Source organism: Nerophis lumbriciformis, linkage group LG25, assembly GCF_033978685.3.
Source record: "Nerophis lumbriciformis linkage group LG25, RoL_Nlum_v2.1, whole genome shotgun sequence".
Taxonomy (NCBI): Eukaryota; Metazoa; Chordata; class Actinopteri; order Syngnathiformes; family Syngnathidae; genus Nerophis; species Nerophis lumbriciformis.
The window spans coordinates 38,333,632-38,355,932 of record NC_084572.2 but is presented as its reverse complement, the minus strand read 5'-3'; the positions used below and the strand labels follow the sequence as shown (position 1 = coordinate 38,355,932).

Here is a 22,301-nt window from a genome sequence, read left to right as displayed (position 1 = left end):
GACGGTAGCCATATAAAACAACTTTAACACTCTTACTAATAATGCGCCACACTTTGAACCAAAACCAAACACATTTCGGGAGAACATCTGCACCTTAACACAACATAAACACAACAGAACAAATACCCAGAATCCCATGCAGCCCTGACTCTTCCGGGCTACATTATACACCCCTGCTACCACCAGTCTGCCGGAAAAATCGGGAGGGTTGACAAGTATGACGCTGTCAAGCGCCATTCATATAAAAGCCATTCATATAAAAGCCATTCATATAAAATCCGCGGGCCGCACTAACATTCAATTTTCATATTAAGGTGTGGGCCGCGTGTCTGAGTCCCTTGGTTTATACATAGCACAAAGCAAAAAAAAACAACCTTTGTATGCAGTGTTATTTCATTTTAAATGTCAAAAGATTTTTGTGGCTCCCATTGTTTCTTTTAATTTGTGAAACTGGTCAAAATGGTTCTTTGACTGGTAAAGGTTGCCGACCCCTGGTCTAAATAAAAATAAAGGAAAATACTTAACTTTACAGCAAACTACCCATCAAATTCATAAAAATGACAATACCTTTTACATTGTTCTTTACAGCATATTACTGTAAATTGAAAAAAGCGAATACTGTTTTTTTGCGTTAAAATTCTATTGACTGAGCTGCCAGTTTTTGACTGTAAAATCTACGGTTGTTTTGAACAGTGTATTACTGTAAATGGAAAGACGGTACATTTGTTTTTACGGTGGAAAAACCGGCAGCTAAGTTGCCAGTAGTGCTGCAACTAACAACTAATTTGATAATCGATTAATCTGTCGATTATTTATTCGATTAATCGATTAATAATCGGATAAGAGAGACAAACATTTCTATCCTTTCCAGTGTTTTATTGGGGGGAAAACAGCATACTGGCACCATACTTATTTTGATTATTGTTTCTCAGCTGTTTGTAAATGCTGCAGTTTATAAATAAAGGTTTATAAAAAAAATAAATTAATAAAATAATTTAAAAAAAATAAATAAATAAAAAAGTAGCCTCTGCGCATAGCTCCCACGAATCGATGTCTAAATTAATCGCCAACTATTTTTATAATGAATTTTAATCGACTAGTTGTTTCAGCCCTAGTTGCCAGAATAAGAAAATAACGTATACAGTTTTTCCATAAACAATATAATGTTGTAAAAACCAATGTCAATTTAACACAAAAATTCTGGCAACTGAAGCTGCCATTTTTTTCCCGTAAAACCCCCCCAAAAAACAGTGGTACTCTTTTTCCATTTACCATAGTGGTTAGAGTGTCCGCCCTGAGATGGGTAGGGTTGTGAGTTCAAACCCCGGCCGAGTCATACCAAAGACTATAAAAAAAATGGGAGCCATTACCTCCCTGCTTGGCAGTCAGCATCAAGGGTTGGAATTGGGGGTTGAATCACCAAAAATGATTCCCGGGCGTGGCCACCGCTGCTGCTCACTGCTCCCCTCACCTCCCAGGGAGTGATCAAGGGTGATAGCTCAAATGCAGAGAATAATTTCGCCACACCTAGTGTGTGTGTATTGGTACTTTAACTTTAATTTATAAAAAAACACAATTTTACAGTAAAATGTTGTCAATGTACAGTTTTTACTGTAAAATCGACCGTCTACTTAAAAAAAATGTATTTAAAAATTCATACATTATTCACTGTTACAAGCGGCCCTCTGATGGCAGCCCCAACTGCCATGTGGCCCTCACTGAAAACCACTTGGACATGCCTGCTCTAAGGGGAATGATATAAAGTGCAAACAGGACGGGCCCAAGAATTGATCCTTGGGGGACTCCACAGTCAAGGGGGGGCAAAGGATGAAGTTGAGTCCCCCAATTTTACACAGAAATATGAGAGACCTGAACCACTTCAGAGCAGTCCCCCTGACACCTACATAGTCTTCCAAACCAGATAAAAGTCTAAGAGCAATTAAATGGCTGGTCATTAAAAAAAACTTCACAGAAAATGTGTCATGATCAGCACTTACTGCACATTTCTGTTCCTCAACTGGAGGCGCTGTTTCCACTCCGGCACCAATGAACACATGATGGACTGGACCGACACGAAGCGTTCATATCCATCCAGCATGCGTCGAATGGTTTCCACGGGCACGTTGTTTTTGCATCGTCTGCAATCACACGCAAAATAGACAGGACTCACTGAAATGTAGTGTTATTATAATCCCTCTGATTTGGCTCACCTCTGCAGCTCTCTGGGCTTGTGCCTCCACCAAGTGTCCGGCTCCCGAAACAGCACTTTAAAATGATGTTTCAGTGCCTAACGTGGGAAAGCAGGCCATTTTCAAGCAGCAAGAGTGCATTTAAAAGCAGATGTCATTTGATTTTGTTACAGGAGAGGCTGACTGACCTGGGCCACGTAGGGTTTCATCTCCCAGCCCTGCATGTTTGTGTTATCAATGATGATGGGATTGGCGCCCCTCTCAAAAGCCTCTTTGGCTATTGGGTGAAGGGGAATAAAACAGATGGAATAAATCAAGTGGGACCAAGGAAGCATGCGCCGTTTCAGAGCCAAGGTGGTTTAACGTGGCACACACACCGGTACTGGTATAGTCAGTGCGGTGAGGTTGATGGCTGGTGAGGCACTGACTTCATCACAGTCAGATTTACAAACATATGAACCCTAAAGAGTATCTTATTCACCATTTGATTGGCAGCAGTTAACGGGTTATGTTTAAAAGCTCATACCAGCATTCTTCCCTGCTTGGCACTCAGCATCAAGCCTTGGAATTGGGGGTTAAATCACCAAAAATGATTCCCAGGCGCGGCGCCGCTGCTGCCCACTGCTCCCCTCACCTCCCAGGGGGTGATCAAGGGGATGGGTCAAATGCAGAGGACAAATTTCATTACACCTAGTGTGTGTGTGACAATCATTGCTACTTTAACTTAACTTTAACTTTACACATACAAACTGTAGTACACAAAAAAGCACATTTAATAAAAAAAAACGTTATTATGGTCTTACCTTTACTTAGAAATTAAGTCCATGCGCCGCAACTAAAGCCCTCACTTAAACTTTCCACGTGCAAGATTGAATCTATTTAAAAAAGTGTAACCGAGGGTTTATAAATGTCGCCTATACTGTATGAAACTACAGAATAACAAACACGGAGGCTCCAGTTTACACGAGGACCACTTTATTTACCTTCTTTCAAAAACCTCCGCAACGTGACAACACTTCCGCTCTTAGCGCCTTCAAAATAAGAGCTCAAGGCATATACTGTATAACAGCGCATAACAGGAACTTAACATCACAAAGAGGAAAGCCCATGAAAATAGGTTACAAAAGTTATTCAATAAGAAGCCAAAAAGTGCAAAAACAATAATGTTCGTGTTGGAGGAGTTGTGAATTAGGTACACCTGCAGTCTGCAGGTGTATCTAATGTTGTGTCCCTGCAGTCATTCACAACTCCTCCAACACCAACATTATTGTTTTTGCACTTTTTGGCTTCTTATGAAATAATTTTTTTAAATAGATTAAATCTTGCACGTGGAAAGTTTAAGTGTGGGCTTTAGTTGATATAACAATTCTACGGCGGAGGTGCAGGAGGCGAGCCTCAGCCATTGCGTCTTTTGCAGCCGTTTTTATGATCGCTCAGCACAAGAAATACTTTACACACATACAGTTGTTGACAAAATACACTGTACATTATATACCTCAGCTAACTAAACTATGGAAATGTATAATATAATTCATATAGCAATACAGTCTCACTGCACAGCAGGCCAGCAGTTAGCCGAGTCATTGCGCAATCCATGTTGCGGCACTGAGTGACGTGCCTCAACTGGCTGCTGTTCACCGCACCGTCTCTTCTCAGTATTTGAACGGCAAATGTGAAAATTCAGCGATTTTGAATAAAAATAATCTAAAACTGGTGAAGTTAAATGGAAAATAACTTTATGGTATAATCACTGGATACATATAACAATTTAATTTTTTTACATTTTTTTTTACATTTTTTTTCTTTCCATGATGGCAGGTGAGGCGGAGCCTCTAGTGACTGCACGTCACTGGGTATAGTATTGCGGTACTAATGAAGCAAAAACGGTACTATACTCTGTTTGGAAAGTACCGGTTCGCGGGCATGGCGGCGCGTCGTCACGTCATGACATAGCTGGTTTTACGCTACACCTCCCTGATACCGAAGTACATGTCAAACTACTTCCAGAACGACATAACCACAACACCAGGGGGAGCTCCACAAACCACGTCAAACCCAGATTCCGATCTAACAAAGGTCTTAACTCATTCTCCTTCTATGCCACATCAATATGGAATGCACTCCCAACAGGTGTAAAAGAAAGTGCATCTCTATCTTCCTTCAAAACCGCACAAAAAGAACACCTCCAGGCAGCTACAACCCTAACCCTAACCCTCTACCCCCACCCCATCGCACCTCCCCGGATTGTAAATAATCAAATGTATATATTTGTTCTTATGCTTTCTGAACTCACTATGTTCACTGCTCGCTGTACATAGCCTACCAAGTGAGACTGAGACAGAATAATTATATATAAGTTATCACATAACTTGTTATCTTCCACTGCAAGTTAGGAGTTGCCTGGTCGCAGCTGTTTCTGTTTTTCAGCCTGCTAACAGCCAAGGACGGACCTCAAGGGGCAGACAAAGCAGAGCCAGGACGAGATCACGAGGCTCAGCACATTTCCATTCTGAATAATCACGTATTGTGTCTACTGAGCTGCTTGCATAATATGTGACCCCCTCCCTTTAGAAGTAGCCTCAGCGATGTAACTAGGGAACTCCTGAATAAAATGGGGGGCGCGGGGGCTGTTCCTCAGAACGTGGGGGGGGGGGGGTTGTAACGGAGTGTGCAGCTCCATGCGTTCTCCTCATGAGCAAAATTGAACTGTCTCTGCCTGATTCCTTGCTTCTTGTTCTGTTTAATAGATAGTTCGGTGCTTAAACCTGACAGAGACTTACACTGTTACAATGTCCATTTCTCAGATGATAACCCCCCCCCCAACCCACGGATTGTAAATAATTCAATGTATATACTCTGATGATTAACTTGTATGATGACTGTATTATGCTGATAGTATAAGTTTGTACCATGAATTGATTGTTGAATTGAAGTTAAAGGGGAACATTATCACCAGACCTACAGTGGGGCAAAAAAGTCACGTTGTAATAGAAAGGCGTTTAATTCGCCAAAATTCACCCATTTAGAGTTCGGAAATCGGTTAAAAAAATATATGGTCTTTTTTCTGCAACATCAAGGTATATATTGACGCTTACATACAGTGGGGCAAAAAAGTATTTAGTCAGCCACCGACTGTGCAAGTTCTCCCACTTAAAATGATGACAGAGGTCTGTAATTTTCATCATAGGTACACTTCAACTGTGAGAGACAGAATGTGGAAAAAAAATCCAGGAATTCACATTGTAGGATTTTTAAAGAATTTATTTGTAAATTATGGTGGAAAATAAGTATTTGGTCAATAACAAAATTTCAACTCAATACTTTGTAATATAACCTTTGTTGGCAATAACAGAGGTCAAACGATTACTATAGGTCTTTACCAGGTTTGCACACACAGTAGCTGGTATTTTGGCCCATTCCTCCATGCAGATCTTCTCGAGAGCAGTGATGTTTTGGGGCTGTCGCCGAGCAACACGGACTTTCAACTCCCTCCACAGATTTTCTATGGGGTTGAGGTCTGGAGACTGGCTAGGCCACTCCAGGACTTTCATATGCTTCTTACGGAGCCACTCCTTCGTTGCCCGGGCGGTGTGTTTGGGATCATTGTCATGCTGGAAGACCCAGTCACGTTTCATCTTCAAAGCTCTCACTGATGGAAGGAGGTTTTGGCTCAAAATCTCACGATACATGGCCCCATTCATTCTTTCCTTAACACGGTATCAGTCGGCCTGTCCCCTTAGCAGAAAAACAGCCCCAAAGCATGATGTTTCCACTCCCATGCTTCACAGTAGGTATGGTGTTCTTGGGATGGAACTCAGTATTCTTCTTCCTCCAAACACGACGAGTTGAGTTTATACCAAAAGGTTCTATTTTGGTTTCATCTGACCACATGACATTCTCCCAATCCTCTGCTGTATCATCCATGTGCTCTCTGGCAAACTTCAGACGGGCTGGCTTAAGCAGGGGGACACGTCTGGCACTGCAGGATTTGATTCCCTGTCGGCGTAGTGTGTTACTGATGGTAACCTTTGTTACTTTGGTCCCAGCTCTCTGCAGGTCATTCACCAGGTCCCCCCGTGTGGTTCTGGGATTTTTGCTCACCATTCTCATGATCATTTTGACCCCACGGGATGAGATCTTGCGTGGAGCCCCAGATCGAGGGAGATTATCAGTGGTCTTGTATGTCTTCCATTTTCTGATAATTGCTCCCACAGTTGATTTTTTCACACCAAGCTGCTTGCCTATTGTAGATTCACTCTTCACAGTCTGGTGCAGGTCTACAATTCTTTTCCTGGTGTCCTTCGACAGCTCTTTGGTCTTGGCCATAGTGGAGTTTGGAGTCTGACTGTTTGAGGCTGTGGACAGGTGTCTTTTATACAGATAACCAGTTCAAACAGGTTTATTAATTAATACAGGTAACGAGTGGCGGACAGAAGAGCTTCTTAAAGAAGAAGTTACAGGTCTGTGAGAGCCAGAGATCTTCCTTGTTTGAAGTGACCAAATACTTATTTTCCACCATAATTTACAAATAAATTCTTTAAAATTCCTACAATGTGAATTCCTGGATGTTTTTCCACATTCTGTCTCTCACAGTTGAAGTGTACCTATGATGAAAATTACAGACCTCTGTCATCATTTTAAGTGGGAGAACTTGCACAATCGGTGGCTGACTAAATACTTTTTTGCCCCACTGTATGTAAGCGTCAATATATACCTTGATGTTGCAGAAAAAAGACCATATATTTTTTTAACCGATTTCCGAACTCTAAATGGGTGAATTTTGGCGAATTAAACGCCTTTCTATTACAACGTGACGTCACATCGGGAAGCAATCCGCCATTTTCTCAAACACCGAGTCAAATCAGCTCTGTTATTTTCCGTTTTTTTCGACTGTTTTCCGTACCTTGGAGACATCATGCCTCGTCGGTGTGTTGTCGGAGGGTGTAACAACACGAACAGGGACAGATTCAAGTTGCACCAGTGGCCCAAAGATGCGAAAGTGGCAAGAAATTGGACGTTTGTTCCGCACACTTTACCGACGAAAGCTATGCTTCGACAGAGATGGCAAGAATGTGTGGATATCCTGCGACACTCAAAGCAGATGCATTTCCAACGATAAAGTCAAAGAAATCTGCCGGAGTGTGTGAGCAATTCAGGGACAAAGGACCTTGGTAGCACGGCAAGCAATGGCGGCAGTTTGTTCCCGCAGACGAGCGAGCTAAACCCCCTATCGACCCTAGCTTCCCTGGCCTGCTGACATCAACTCCAAAACTGGACAGATCAGCTTTCAGGAAAAGAGCGCGGATGAGGGTATGTCTACAGCAGGGGTGCTCACACTTTTTCTGCAGGCGAGCTACTTTTCAATTGATCAAGTCGTGGGGATCTACCTCATTCATATATATCATTTATATTTACTTATTTATGAAATATATGTTTTTGTTAACAAGTTAAAGGTGTTTAATGATAATGCAAGCATGTTTAACACATATAGTTAATATTGTTAATAAATTAAAGGTGTTTAATGATAATACAAGCATGTTTAACACATACAGGTAATATTGTTAAAAAATTAAAGGTGTTTAATGATAATACAAGAATGTTTAATACATATAGTTAATATTGTTAACAAGTTAAAGGTGTTTAAAGATAATACAAGCATGTTTAACACATATACTTAATATTGTTAATAAGTTAAAGGTGTTTAAAGATAATACAAGCATGTTTAACACATATAGTTAATATTGTTAATAAGTTAAAGGTGTTTAAAGATAATACAAGCATGTTTAACACATATAGTTAATATTGTTAACAAGTAAAAGGGGTTTAATGATAATACAAGCATGTTTAACACATATAGTTAATATTGTTAACAAGTAAACAAGTATGTTTAATACATATACCGGTAGTTAATATTGTTAACAAGTAAAAGGTGTTTAAAGATAATGAAAGCATGTTTAACACATATAGTTAATATTGTTAATAAATTAAAGGTGTTTAATGATAATACAAGTATGTTTAATACATATAGTTAATATTGTTAACAATTTAAAGGTGTTTAATGATAATACAAGAATGTTTAACACATATAGTTAATATTGTTAACAAGTAAAAGGTGTTTAATGATAATACAAGCATGTTTAACACATATAGTTAATATTGTTAATAAGTTAAAAGTGTTTAATGATAATACAAGCATGTTTAACACATATAGTTAATATTGTTAATAAGTTAAAGGTGGTTAAAGATAATACAAGCATGTTTAACACATATAGTTAATATTGTTAATAAGTTAAAGGTGGTTAAAGATAATACAAGCATGTTTAACACATATAGATTCCTTTCTTTCATGAAGACAAGAATATAAGTTGGTGTATTACCTGATTCTGATGACTTGCATTGATAGGAATCAGGCAGTGGTGCTGATAAGGTCCGCATTTTCGAATGGAGGAGAAAGAAAGTCCTCCTTTCTGTCCAATACCACATGAAAGTGGTTGGTTTTTGGCATCTTATTTGTCCAGCTTCCGTACTCCTTTGTATACACTTTACAAGAAATACATTGTCGGCAAACTCCGTAGCTTGCTAGCTTGTGCACGCCAGCTTTCTGAGACTCCTATTTTGTTAGCGCAACTGTGCAGTCGGTCTTTGGAGTTTTGACGACAGGTACGGCGCCAGAGTCTGTTGAAATAAAGTGTTTCTCGCCTTCCAGTCGGTAATTTTAATGAGCTGGTAGCAGCCAGCGTCATCTCAGAAGACCCTCGGGTGCCGTGAATGTCAATCAAGTGACGAAAGTGACGTCATAGTGAAGATTTATGATCGCTCATTTTTAGGACTATTTTTTTAATGCCTGGCTGGTGATCGACTGACACACCCTCCGAGATCGACCGGTAGCTCGCGATCGACGTAATGAGCACCCCTGGTCTACAGAATATATTAATGGATGAAAACTGGGCTGTCTGCACTCTCAAAGTGCATGTTGTTGCCAAATGTATTTCATATGCTGTAAACCTAGTTCATAGTTGTTAAGTTTCCTTTAATGCCAAACAAACACATACCAATCGTTGGTTAGAAGGTGATCGCCGAATTCGTCCTCGCTTTCTCCCGTGTCTCTGGCTGTCGTGTCGTTTTCGTCGGTTTCGCTTGCATACGGTTCAAACCGATATGGCTCAATAGCTTCAGTTTCTTCTTCAATTTCGTTTTCGCTACCTGCCTCCACACTACAACCATCCGTTTCAATACATGTGTAATCTGTTGAATCGCTTAAGCCGCTGAAATCCGAGTCTGAATCCGAGCTAATGTCGCTATAGCTTGCTGTTCTTTCCGCCATGTTTGTTTGTGTTGGCTTCACTATGTGACGTCACAGGAAAATGGACGGGTGTTTATAACGATGGTTAAAATCAGGCACTTTGAAGCTTTTTTTAGGGATATTGTGTGATGGGTAAAATTTTCAGGATTCAGGAGGAACAGTGTGGTTTTGGTCCTGGTCGTGGAACTGTGGACCAGCTCTATACTCTGGGCAGGGTCCTTGAGGGTGCATGTGTTTTGTGGACTTGGAGAAGGCATTGGACCGTGTCCCTCGGGAAGTCCTGTGGGGAGTGCTCAGAGAGTATGGGGTATCGGACTGTCTGATTGTGGCGGTCCGCTCCCTGTATGATCAGTGTCAGAGCTTGGTCCGCATTGCCGGCAGTAAGTCGGACACGTTTCCAGTGAGGGTTGGACTCCGCCAAGGCTGCCCTTTGTCACCCATTCTGTTCTGAACTTTTATGGACAGAATTTCTAGGCGCAGTCAAGGCGTTGAGGGGATCTGGTTTGGTGGCTGCTTTTTGCAGATGATGTGGTCCTGATGGCTTCATCTGGCCAGGATCTTCAGCTCTCACTGGATCGGTTCGCAGCCGAGTGTGAAGCGACTGGGATGAGAATCAGCACCTCCAAGTCCGAGTCCATGGTTCTCGCCCGGAAAAGGGTGGAGTGCCATCTCCGGGTTGGGGAGGAGATCTTGCCCCAAGTGGAGGAGTTCAAGTACCTCGGAGTCTTGTTCACGAGTGAGGGAAGAGAGGATGGTGAGATCAGTGCGGCGTCTTCAGTAATGCGGACGCTGTATCGATCCGTTGTGGTGAAGAAGGAGCTGAGCCGGAAGGCAAAGCTCTCAATTTACCGATCGATCTACGTTCCCATCCTCACCTATGGTCATGAGCTTTGGGTTATGACCGAAAGGACAAGATCACGGGTACAAGCGGCCGAAATGAGTTTCCTCCGCCGGGTGGCGGGGCTCTCCCTTAGAGATAGGGTGAGAAGCTCTGTCATCCGGGGGGAGCTCAAAGTAAAGCCGCTGCTCCTCCACATGGAGAGGAGCCAGATGAGGTGGTTTGGGCACCCGAACGCCTCCCTAGGGAGGTGTTTAGGGCACGTCCGACCGGTAGGAGGCCGCGGGGAAGACCCAGGACACGTTGGGAAGACTATGTCTCCCGGCTGGCCTGGGAACGCCTCGGGGTCCCACAGGAAGAGCTGGACGAAGTGGCTGGGGAGAGGGAAGTCTGGGCTTCCCTGCTTAGGCTGCTGCCCCCGCGACCCGACCTCGGATAAGCGGAAGATGGATGGATGGATAGATGGATGGATGGATGAATAAAATTTTGAAAAAAATCTTCGAAAAATATAATAAGCCACTGGGAACTGATGTTTAATGGTTTTAACCATTCTGAAATTGTGATATTGTTCCCCTTTAAATAACTTATTCGGGTGGTCAATTGTACGGAATATGTACTGTACAAGTGCAATTAACTAATGAAGTTTCAATCAATCAAAAAAAAAGTTCTCAAACTAGCAGCTAATAAACTTCTAAATAATTCGAATGAAGTTGTTAGCACCCTGCGGGCCAGACTCCTTCTTAAACTCCTGACATCTCGCGGGCCGCACTTGGCCGCCCCTGATTTGGATGCTCTCTGAACTGACGTTGCGCAAGATTTGCTGGCGTCCAGTTTTAAAATTTTGATTTTGTCCACTTGTTTGAGTACCACGTCCAGAGCGCTCAATCTCTGGCAGTTCTACTGTACTTCTGAATTGTGACACCCGCATATTTTCCATGAATCAAAAACCAACTCCGGTCTGCTTTTACCTCGCTGGTGGTTCCACTCGTGAGCTTCCCCGACAGCAGTAGAATCAAACTGATATCGTCCTTCACGGGTGAAGTAGTCGTCGGTGCTCAGTACGACGCCACCTCTGTTGTGTTCTAGAAATGCCCTGGAGATATGGGTGACCATGTCCTAAGTTTAGGATACAGTAGTTATTAGGTGATATCGTTCATTCCTTACCGAGCTAAAGTGGTTTTGCCAGATCCCGGTGCTCCGCGTAGCAACACGAGCACCCTGCCTTCCAGACGTAGCCTGCTCAAGTGAGCGGGAGGCTGTGGAGCGGCAGCGGCAGCGGCCATGGTCCAGGATGTGGGAATAGCAGCAGAAGGTCTAAGAGGTGCTTGCCCTCTCCAAGCGTAGGGATGTCCAACTTGCCGGGGCCAGTTAGGAGGTGCCGCAGGGGTGATGAAGCACGGCCGCTGGGTTCCATAAAGGCAGGGAGAGAAAAACGGCGGATGAAGGTTCCACGGTGGTGCAGGCAACGGAGCTCCTCTGACTGAACTGTCCGAATTGACATGTGATTCGTTTTTTTTATACATCTGGAACGCAGAGGGACGTCCTGCAGCGGCCAGACACAGAGAAGCTTGTGATCTGTCTGTAGGTTCTTTCGGTTTTAGAAGCGGAAAATCCACAATGGACTTTTGGGCCTTGGTGCCGAGCAGTTCAATTGGAGAGGACGGCACCAAGCCCCGCCCACACTGAGGCTCCTGGTCAAAGTGAGGCAAGTCAGGGAAGACCTGTTGGGATGGAGGTAAGGAACTTGCCACGCCGGCTTCCTGTTGTGCCATCAGGTTCTGGAGCTCCTGCTCAACTTGAAAGTCCACCTCTTCTGTCAGGATGCTGGTGGACAACGGCGAGGTGACTTCGGCCGAGGCGGAGTCCAGCCCGGGTTGAGAAACGGGGCTAGGACTCAGCAGGGCTGCGGCTGTGCGCTCGAATCCGGAAACGGGCGATAGAACAGGAGCTGAGAGTTCGGCTGCAATGGACATTTCCAACAGGGCGTCCATCGCGCTTTCAGCTGCAACACAAAAGTCAACATTAGATTGTTAAAAGAGGTCATAGTATGATTATGTAATTCACTTCCTTGTGGTCTACATCAGTGCTTTTCAACCACTGTGCCGTGAGATACAGTCTGGTGTGCCGTGGGAGATGATCTAATTTCACCTATTTGGGTTAAAAATATGTTTTGCAAACCAGTAATTATAGTCTGCAGATGATGTGTTGTTGTTAGAGATGCGCGGATAGGCAATTATTTCATCCGCAACCGCATCACAAAAGTCGTCAACCATCCGCCATCCACCCGAACTAACATTTAATCAAAACCGCACCCGCCCACCATCCGCCACCCGCCCGTTGTTATATATCTAATATAGACAATGCAAGGCATTAGTGAGGTTATAAAGCTTTTGCCTGTTAAAGAAAGGAGACTGATCCAATGCAGCAGAGACATTCAATGCGTGCCACGCTGTCACGGCCCAGACGCACACCAGTGCGCAATCATCTGGGAGCCGCGCTGAGCGCACCTCCAAGCGCGCCCGCGCCACTCAAACTGCTGCAGGCAGCTGCGTTCTATCTTGTTTTAACATCCTGTGGATCACGGCGGACGAAACTGCTCATGCTCAGGGTGTTTGTGGAGGTTCGGGGTTTTGCACAAATGTGATGCACCATGTTAGATGTCCCGGTTTTGTGACTGTCGTAGACATAAACAGCGTCGCAGCTCTTGCAAATCACGTAGCCAGCGTTACTATCATCCTGATTTACAACCTCATAAAAACGAGTCCACGCTGAACTTTTCTGGCCTTTTTTTCCCCTGGTCTTTAGTATTCCCTTTTTTAGTTTGTCGCGTACCACGTTTGCTGCCGGCGTTGCCATCTCTTTTTTTTTTTTTCTTCTGTTGTGGCTTATGCTGCAGGTGCCTGCTCGTTTTTCGTATGTGGGTAACAACTTTTAACTATGTACAGTGGGGCAAAAAAGTATTTAGTCAGCCACCGATTGTGCAAGTTCTCCCACTTAAAATGATGACAGAGGTCTGTAATTTTCGTCATATGTACACTTCAACTGTGAGGGACAGAATGTGAAAAAAAAATCCAGGAATTCACATTGTAGGAATTTTAAAGAATTTATTTGTAAATCATGGTGGAAAATAAGTATTTGGTCACTTCAAACAAGGAAGATCTCTGGCTCTCACAGACCTGTAATTTCTTCTTTAAGAAGCTCTTCTGTCCTCCACTTGTTACCTGTATTAATGGCACCTGTTTGAACTTGTTATCTGTATAAAAGACACTTGTCTACAGCCTCAAACAGTCAGACTCCAAACTCCACTATGGTCAAGACCAAAGAGCTGTCGAAGGACACCAGGAAAAGAATTGTAGACCTGCACCAGACTGTGAAGAGTGAATCTACAATAGGCAAGCAGCTTGGTGTGAAAAAATCAACTGTGAGAGCAAATATCGGAAAATGGAAGACATACTAGATCACTGATAATCTCCCTCGATCTGGGGCTCCACGCAAGATCTCATCCCGTGGGGTCAAAATGATCATGAGAACGGTGAGCAAAAATCCCAGAACCACGCGGGGGGACCTGGTGAATGACCTGCAGAGAGCTGGGACCAAAGTAACAAAGGTTACCATCAGTAACACACTACGCCGACAGGGAATCAAATCCTGCAGTGCCAGACGTGTCCCCCTGCTTAAGCCAGTGCATGTCCAGGCCCGTCTGAAGTTTGCCAGAGAGCACATGGATGATACAGCAGAGGATTGGGAGAATGTCATGTGGTCAGATGACACCAAAATAGAACTTTTTGGTATAAACCCAACTCGTCGTGTTTGGAGGAAGAAGAATACTGAGTTGCATCCCAAGAACACCATACCTACTGTGAAGCATGGGGGTGGAAACATCATGCTTTGGGGCTGTTTTTCTGCTAAGGGGACAGGCCGACTGATCCGTGTTAAGGAAAGAATGAATGGAGCCATGTATCGTGAGATTTTGAGCCAAAACCTCCTTCCATCAGTGAGAGCTTTGAAGATGAAACGTGGCTGGGTCTTCCAGCATGACAATGATCCCAAACACACCGCCCGAGCAACGAAGGAGTGGCTCCGTAAGAAGCATTTGAAAGTCCTGGAGTGGCCTAGCCAGTCTCCAGACCTCAACCCCATAGAAAATCTGTGGAGGGAGTTGAAAGTCTGTGTTGCTCGGCGACAGCCCCAAAACATCACTGCTCTCGAGAAGATCTACATGGAGGAATGGGCCAAAATACCAGCTACTGTGTGTGCAAACCTGGTAAAGACCTATAGTAATCGTTTGACCTCTGTTATTGCCAACAAAGGTTATATTACAAAGTATTGAGTTAAATTTTTGTTATTGACCAAATACTTATTTTCCACCATAATTTACAAATAAATTCTTTAAAAATCCTACAATGTGAATTCCTGGATTTTTTTTTCACATTCTGTCTCTCACAGTTGAAGTGTACCGGGTACCTATGATGAAAATTGCAGACCTCTGTCATCATTTTAAGTTGGAGAACTTGCACAATTGGTGGCTGACTAAATACTTTTTTGCCCCACTGTAGATGTCGGAAACAGCGGGAGGCAGCGTGCAGGTAAAAAGGTGTCCAATGCTTAAGCGAAAAATAAACGAAAGGTGAGTGCCCCTAAGAAAAGGCATTGAAGCTTAGGGAAGGCTATGCAGAAAACTGATGACTACAAAGTAAACAAAAACAGAATGCTGGACGACGGCAAAGACTTACTGTGGCGTAAAGAGGGCGTCCACAATGTACATCCGAACATGACAATCAACAATGTCCCCACAAAGAAGGATAAAAACAACTGAAATATTCTTGATTGCTAAAACAAAGTAGATGTGGGAAATATCGCTCAAAAGGAAGACATGAAACTGCTACAGGAAAATACCAAAAAAAAAGAAAAAGCCACCAAAATAGTAGCGCAAGACAAGAAGTAAAACACTACACACGGGAAAACAGCAAAAAAGTCCAAATAAGTCAGGGTGTGATGTGACAGGTGGTGACAGTACACCTACTTTGAGACAAGAGCTATAGTGATGCATGCTTTACTGTCAACTGAGTTTCGTTTTTTAAAGATTTCTGCTGGTGGTGTGCCTCCGCATTTTTTCACCGCAAAAAATGTGCCTTTGCTCAAAAAAGGCTGAAAAACACTGATCTACATAACATGTCATGGTGCTTATTTGCTCAAAATGTTGCATGGTTGAGGTTTTATAGACCATCTTCAAGTCCCTTTCTGACCGTCTTATTTACGTGCCTCCTTTTCGGCAGCGTCTTCGCCCCGCCATCTCTGTTGTAGTTTTTTTGCGCTGCCATAGCGAGTCTACCGAAAGATTAGGTTCAAACCATACGCTACTTTGTATTAGAAATGGCAGCAGCAGAGGATGCATGTGCATGTACGAGCCAGCCTGCCGCACAACAGGAGGCTAGAGAGAAATAAGGCGCCTTTTTTAATGTGGCCCCCGAAAGCCTCAAAAAACATGCGTGGACTTCTTCTTTTTTACTAAATGTATTACCGTATTTTTCGGAGTATAAGTCGCACCGGAGTATAAGTCGCACCTGCCGAAAATGCATAATAAAGAAGGAAGAAAACATATATAAGTCGCACCGAAGCCCAGCCAAACTATGAAAAAAAACTGCGACTTATAGTCCGAAAAATACGATAACTGTTTCCATTTTACAGAAAAAAATACAGTAAATGTATACACCGCTACTTTTTTCTTACGCTTCGAACCCTGCAGCTTATAAAACGGTGCGGCTAATTTACGGATTTTTCTTTAATGTTTTACATGTTAATAAGGTAATGTTAGTTACATTTGCATACATTTAGGTTGGAAAGTAGTTACAATCAGTAATAATAATGAAATATTAGTTTCCTGCATCCTAATAACGTAACAAATATATTATCATACAGTATAACTAAAAATAAATATCTGACTTGTGATTTCAAAGCAAGTCATCCATTAAATTGTACATTGTGAAAATAACAGATTTTACTGTAAAAGGGGAAAAAACGTAATTTTACCATTACAGTAACATTCTTTTTCTTTTTTAATATTTATCGCCTTCATTGATAGACAATTATACCTCAATTTTTCAATTATACATTTACACACCAATGCCTGAGAAGGAGCAGGATGAAGAAACATTTTATATTTTCCTGCCTCCTTCAACATAATACGTAGTCTTACTTAATGGATATCATATAAAACAACAATTACATCCAAATATAACGAAAACAAACAAAAAACACACCAAAAAAACACAACAAGTGCAAAACTTCATGAAGTACAAACCGAACACAAAAAAAAAAGTAATATACACCTCACAGGATGATACAAAACCAGGCAAAAAATAAGTAAAATATTAAATATAAAGCAAAATGTAAACACTTATGGCTGTCCATGATCTTATTGTTCTGTCTTTATATCATTTTTTTTTCAATTGGAATATATTTTTACAATCTTTTATCTCATTGTAATCCTCAAAATAACAACCATAGATTTTACGAAGGAGTGAGTCCGTAAGAAGCATTTGAAAGTCCTGGAGTGGCCTAGCCAGTCTCCAGACCTCAACCCCATAGAAAATCTGTGGAGGGAGTTGAAAGTCTGTGTTGCTCGGCGACAGCCCCAAAACATCACTGCTCTCGAGAAGATCTACATGGAGGAATGGGCCAAAATACCAGCTACTGTGTGTGCAAACCTGGTAAAGACCTATAGTAATCGTTTGACACACCAATGCCTGAGAAGGAGCAGGATGAAGAAACATTTTATATTTTCCTGCCTCCTTCAACATAATACGTAGTCTTACTTAATGGATATCATATAAAACAACAATTACATCCAAATATAACGAAAACAAACAAAAAACACACCAAAAAAACACAACAAGTGCAAAACTTCATGAAGTACAAACCGAACACAAAAAAAAAGTAATATACACCTCACAGGATGATACAAAACCAGGCAAAAAATAAGTAAAATATTAAATATAAAGCAAAATGTAAACACTTATGGCTGTCCATGATCTTATTGTTCTGTCTTTATATCATTTTTTTTTCAATTGGAATATATTTTTACAATCTTTTATCTCATTGTAATCCTCAAAATAACAACCATAGATTTTACGATTAAAAAAAGCCGCTCAGTCGCCACATTTTCCATAAAAAAACAGAAGTACCCGTTTTTCTATTTCCAGTAAAAATAACCAAGGATTTTACGATAAAAAAACTGCTTAAACACATTGGTACCGCTTTTCTATTTGAAGTAGAGCTGAAACAATTCCTGAAATAACTCGAGTAATTCGATTGGAAAATATATTTGAGGAATTTTTGCTGCCTCGAGGCGTTGTCAAGTTTTTTTTTTTACGGCATTTTGCCTCGTTTAATAAACAAGAGTCAAAGCTCACGTTTCGCACGGACTGTTTAGGTGTTGCACAGCATGTTTACGTCACGTCATACGCCCCCTGCACTGCACAACACCGCTCCTTTAAATACGCTTGAGTTTAAGAAAACTTTTTCGACAAGAGCCATAGCAAAACGAGGGAAATAAGAAGCAACGAAGGTTGTCTAAGGCAGTGTTTTTCAACCTTGAGCAAATGCACATTGTTTTTGTAAAAAAAAAATACGGAGGCACGGAAGTAATACCTTGTTCTTCTCCAACGCCTCCTATCAGTGCAACAGTTTGGCCAACAAAAATAAAGAGGAGTGACACCTCTCACATCGAATACACATGGAACAACTGAAACCACAGCAGATGACTAACTGTATTGAGCCATGACAAAAACAAAAAGTTAAAAATCAAAGCAATCAAAGCTTCCAAGAACAAACAAAGAACTTGTTACACAAGACAGGAAGCAAGCAGAACTCACCAAGGCTGCCTCAGCGTTAGATCATTAAATCATTTTTTTTTATGTTTAAAACGCTTAATTGTGGTCTACATAACATGTAAAGTTGATTCTTTGGTCAAAAGTTTGCATGGATTATGTTTTACAGACCGTTTTCCAACCCGCTTTCTGACAGTCACTTCCGGATGCGCCGTTTTGTGGGCGGGTCTTATTTACGTGCCTCCACTTCGACGGTGTCCTCTCCCTGCCATCTCTGTTGTGGGTTTTAGCGCTGCCATAGCGAGTCTACTGACACATGTAAATGAGAACTATACACTACTTTGTAGTAGAAACAGCAGAGGATGCATGTGCATGTACGAGCCAGTCTGCCCCACAACGAGATGATGGAGGAAAAAGAAAGAACTTGTTGACGACAATGGCAGATAGGCGCAATGCACTATGGGTACATTTATACCATATATCAACTGGTTTTCCATGTGGGCCACATGGCAGTTATGGCTGCCATGAGAGGGCCCCTAGTAACAGTAAATAATGTATGAATTTGATTGGATTATTAATTATATACATTGTTTTAAGTAGAGATGTCCGATACTATCGGCCGATAAATGCGTTAAAATGTAATATCGGAAATGATCGGTATCGGTTTTTTTATTATCGGTATCGTTTTTTTTTTGTTCGTTTTTTTTAATCAACATAAAAAACACAAGATACACTTACAATTAGTGCACCAACCTAAAAAACCTCCCTACCCCATTTACACCCATTCACGCAAAAGGGTTGTTTCTTTCTGTTATTAATATTGTGGTAGGTTCCTACATTATATATCAATATAAATCAATACAGTCTGCAAGGGATACAGTCCGTAAGCACACATGATTGTGCGTGCTGCTGGTCCACTAATAGTACTAACCTTTAACACTTCATTTTACTCATTTTCATTAATTACTAGTTTCTATGTAACTGTTTTTATATTGTTTTACTTTCTTTTTTATTCAAGAAAATGTTTTTAATTTATTTATTTTATTTTATTGTATACATTTTTTTTAAAAGTACCTTATCTTCACCATACCCGGTTGTCCAAATTAGGCATAATAATGTGTTAATTCCACGACTCTATATATCGGTTGATATCGGTATCGGTTGTGTCGGAGGCAGATATTTACATATATCCGAATGTAAGTTGTACTTCTTTCATTTCTTTGTCATATTTGAAAACAGCTCGTGTTTTCCATTTATTCTCTTGATGCTCTGTCAGCAAGTATACTACAGGTAAAAGCCAGTAAATTAGAATATTTTGAAAAACTTGATTTATTTCAGTAATTGCATTCAAAAGGTGTAACTTGTACATTATATTTATTCATTGCACACAGACTGATGCATTCAAATGTTTATTTCATTTAATTTTGATGATTTGAAGTGGCAACAAATGAAAATCCAAAATTCCGTGTGTCACAAAATTAGAATATTACTTAAGGCTAATACAAAAAAGGGATTTTTAGAAATGTTGGCCAACTGAAAAGTATGAAAATGAAAAATATGAGCATGTACAATACTCAATACTTGGTTGGAGCTCCTTTTGCCTCAATTACTGCGTTAATGCGGCGTGGCATGGAGTCGATGAGTTTCTGGCACTGCTCAGGTGTTATGAGAGCCCAGGTTGCTCTGATAGTGGCCTTCAACTCTTCTGCGTTTTTGGGTCTGGCATTCTGCATCTTCCTTTTCACAATACCCCACAGATTTTCTATGGGGCTAAGGTCAGGGGAGTTGGCGGGCCAATTTAGAACAGAAATACCATGGTCCGTAAACCAGGCACGGGTAGATTTTGTGCTGTGTGCAGGCGCCAAGTCCTGTTGGAACTTGAAATCTCCATCTCCATAGAGCAGGTCAGCAGCAGGAAGCATGAAGTGCTCTAAAACTTGCTGGTAGACGGCTGCGTTGACCCTGGATCTCAGGAAACAGAGTGGACCGACACCAGCAGATGACATGGCACCCCAAACCATCACTGATGGTGGAAACTTTACACTAGACTTCAGGCAACGTGGATCCTGTGCCTCTCCTGTCTTCCTCCAGACTCTGGGACCTCGATTTCCAAAGGAAATTCAAAATTTGCATGGTTGGGTGATGGTTTGGGGTGCCATGTCATCTGCTGGTGTCGGTCCACTCTGTTTCCTGAGATCCAGGGTCAACGCAGCCGTCTACCAGCAAGTTTTAGAGCACTTCATGCTTCCTGCTGCTGACCTGCTCTATGGAGATGGAGATTTCAAGTTCCAACAGGACTTGGCGCCTGCACACAGCGCAAAATCTACCCGTGCCTGGTTTACGGACCATGGTATTTCTGTTCTAAATTGGCCCGCCAACTCCCCTGACCTTAGCCCCATAGAAAATCTGTGGGGTATTGTGAAAAGGAAGATGCAGAATGCCAGACCCAAAAACGCAGAAGAGTTGAAGGCCACTATCAGAGCAACCTGGGCTCTCATAACACCTGAGCAGTGCCAGAAACTCATCCACTCCATGACACGCCGCATTAACGCAGTAATTGAGGCAAAAGGAGCTCCAACCAAGTATTGAGTATTGTACATGCTCATATTTTTCATTTTCATACTTTTCAGTTGGCCAACATTTCTACAAATCCCTTTTTTGTATTAGCCTTACACAATATTCTAATTTTGTGACACACGGAATTTTGGATTTTCATTTGTTGCCACTTCAAATCATCAAAATTAAATGAAATAAACATTTGAATGCATCAGTCTGTGTGCAATGAATAAATATAATGTACAAGTTACACCTTTTGAATGCAATTACTGAAATAAATCAAGTTTTTCAAAATATTCTAATTTACTGGCTTTTACCTGTATGTGTGATAACCTTGAGTTCTTTGGAATGTGTTTAGACTAGCATTTTGTTTTGGCTACAGAGATGGGACGAGAGAGAGGGTGGTGGGATCGGGAAGACAGACCATTTTGGGAGGCGCGAGAGAATGTTCTAGGGTTAGACTGGTCTCAATCAAAAATGTATATTGGCAAAGCTTTGAGAATATACAGCAAAATATCTATTCTGTCTCTGGTGGTTTTTCAACTCAGCTTTAAGTGTCGGAAAGAACTTGGGAGCGAATTGTGACTTGAATTCCCTGGGAGGAACAACTGGTCCAAAACGCAACAGTTGATATCGGTATCGGTAATTAAAGAGTTGGACAATATCGGAATATCGGATATTGGCAAAAAGCCATTATCGGACATCCCTAGTTTTAAGTAGACTGTCCATTTTACAGTAAAAACTTTACATTTACAAAATGTTACTGAGAAGTAGTGTTTTTTGGGTTTCTTTTTTTTTTTACAACATTTTACGGTAAATGTAAAAACAGTACTACTGTTTTTTGGGGGGTTTTACGGAAAAATATGTCAGTTTAGTTGCCAGAATGTTTGTGTTAAATTGACATTGGTTTTTACAACATTATATTGTACATGGAAAAACTGTACAAGTTATTTTCTTATTCTGGCAATTTAGCTGCCAGTTTTTCTACCGTAAATACAAATGTAGCGTCATTCCATTTACAGTAATACACCGTTAAAAACAACAACCCTAGATTTTACAGTCAAAAACTGGCAGCTCAGTCAACAGAATTTTAATTTAATTTAATTAATTTTACAGTAATATGCTGTAAAGAACAATGTAAAATGTATTGTCATTTTTATGAATTTGAGGGGTAGTTTGCTGTAAAAGTTAAGTATTTTTATTTAAACTAAAACATGTTTGGAAAGTATGATAATATACTGTAATATTTGTTGCAATATTGGATACTATTAAAGTTTAAAAGGTATGCAATTTCAAGCAATACATGTATTTTTTCTGTCAAAATGGAAAAAAACAATTACATATAGTGAGAAAATATTACCGTATTTTCCGGACCATAGGGCACACTGCCAATAAATGGTCTATTTTCGATCTTTTTTCCTATATAAGGTGCACCGGATTATAAGGCGCATTAAAGGAGTCATATTTTATTATTTTTTTTCTAAATGTAAAAGACTTCCTTGTGGTCTACATAACATGTAATGGTGGTTGCATAGATGATGTTTTACACATCTTCAACTCACTTTCTGACAGCCGTTTTGTGGACG

At 41.3% G+C, this 22,301-nt stretch overlaps 1 protein-coding gene across 3 annotated transcripts in view; it reads right to left on the bottom strand.

Moving 5' to 3' along the window:
• Positions 1-11,985, bottom strand: part of n4bp2 (NEDD4 binding protein 2) — a 39,959-nt gene extending 27,974 nt beyond the window's left edge. For all 3 annotated transcript variants that reach the window (XM_061984379.1, XM_072916099.1, XM_072916100.1), the window contains exons 1-5: positions 11,495-11,985; positions 11,299-11,423; positions 2,378-2,466; positions 2,211-2,287; positions 1,998-2,138 (exon numbers count right to left, since the gene is read on the bottom strand). In XM_061984379.1, coding sequence (XP_061840363.1) covers positions 1,998-2,138; positions 2,211-2,287; positions 2,378-2,466; positions 11,299-11,423; positions 11,495-11,853 — 791 coding nt within the window. In that variant the 5' untranslated portion in view covers positions 11,854-11,985. The remainder of the gene's footprint in view (positions 1-1,997; positions 2,139-2,210; positions 2,288-2,377; positions 2,467-11,298; positions 11,424-11,494) is intronic.
• Positions 11,986-22,301: the final 10,316 nt, after the last annotated feature.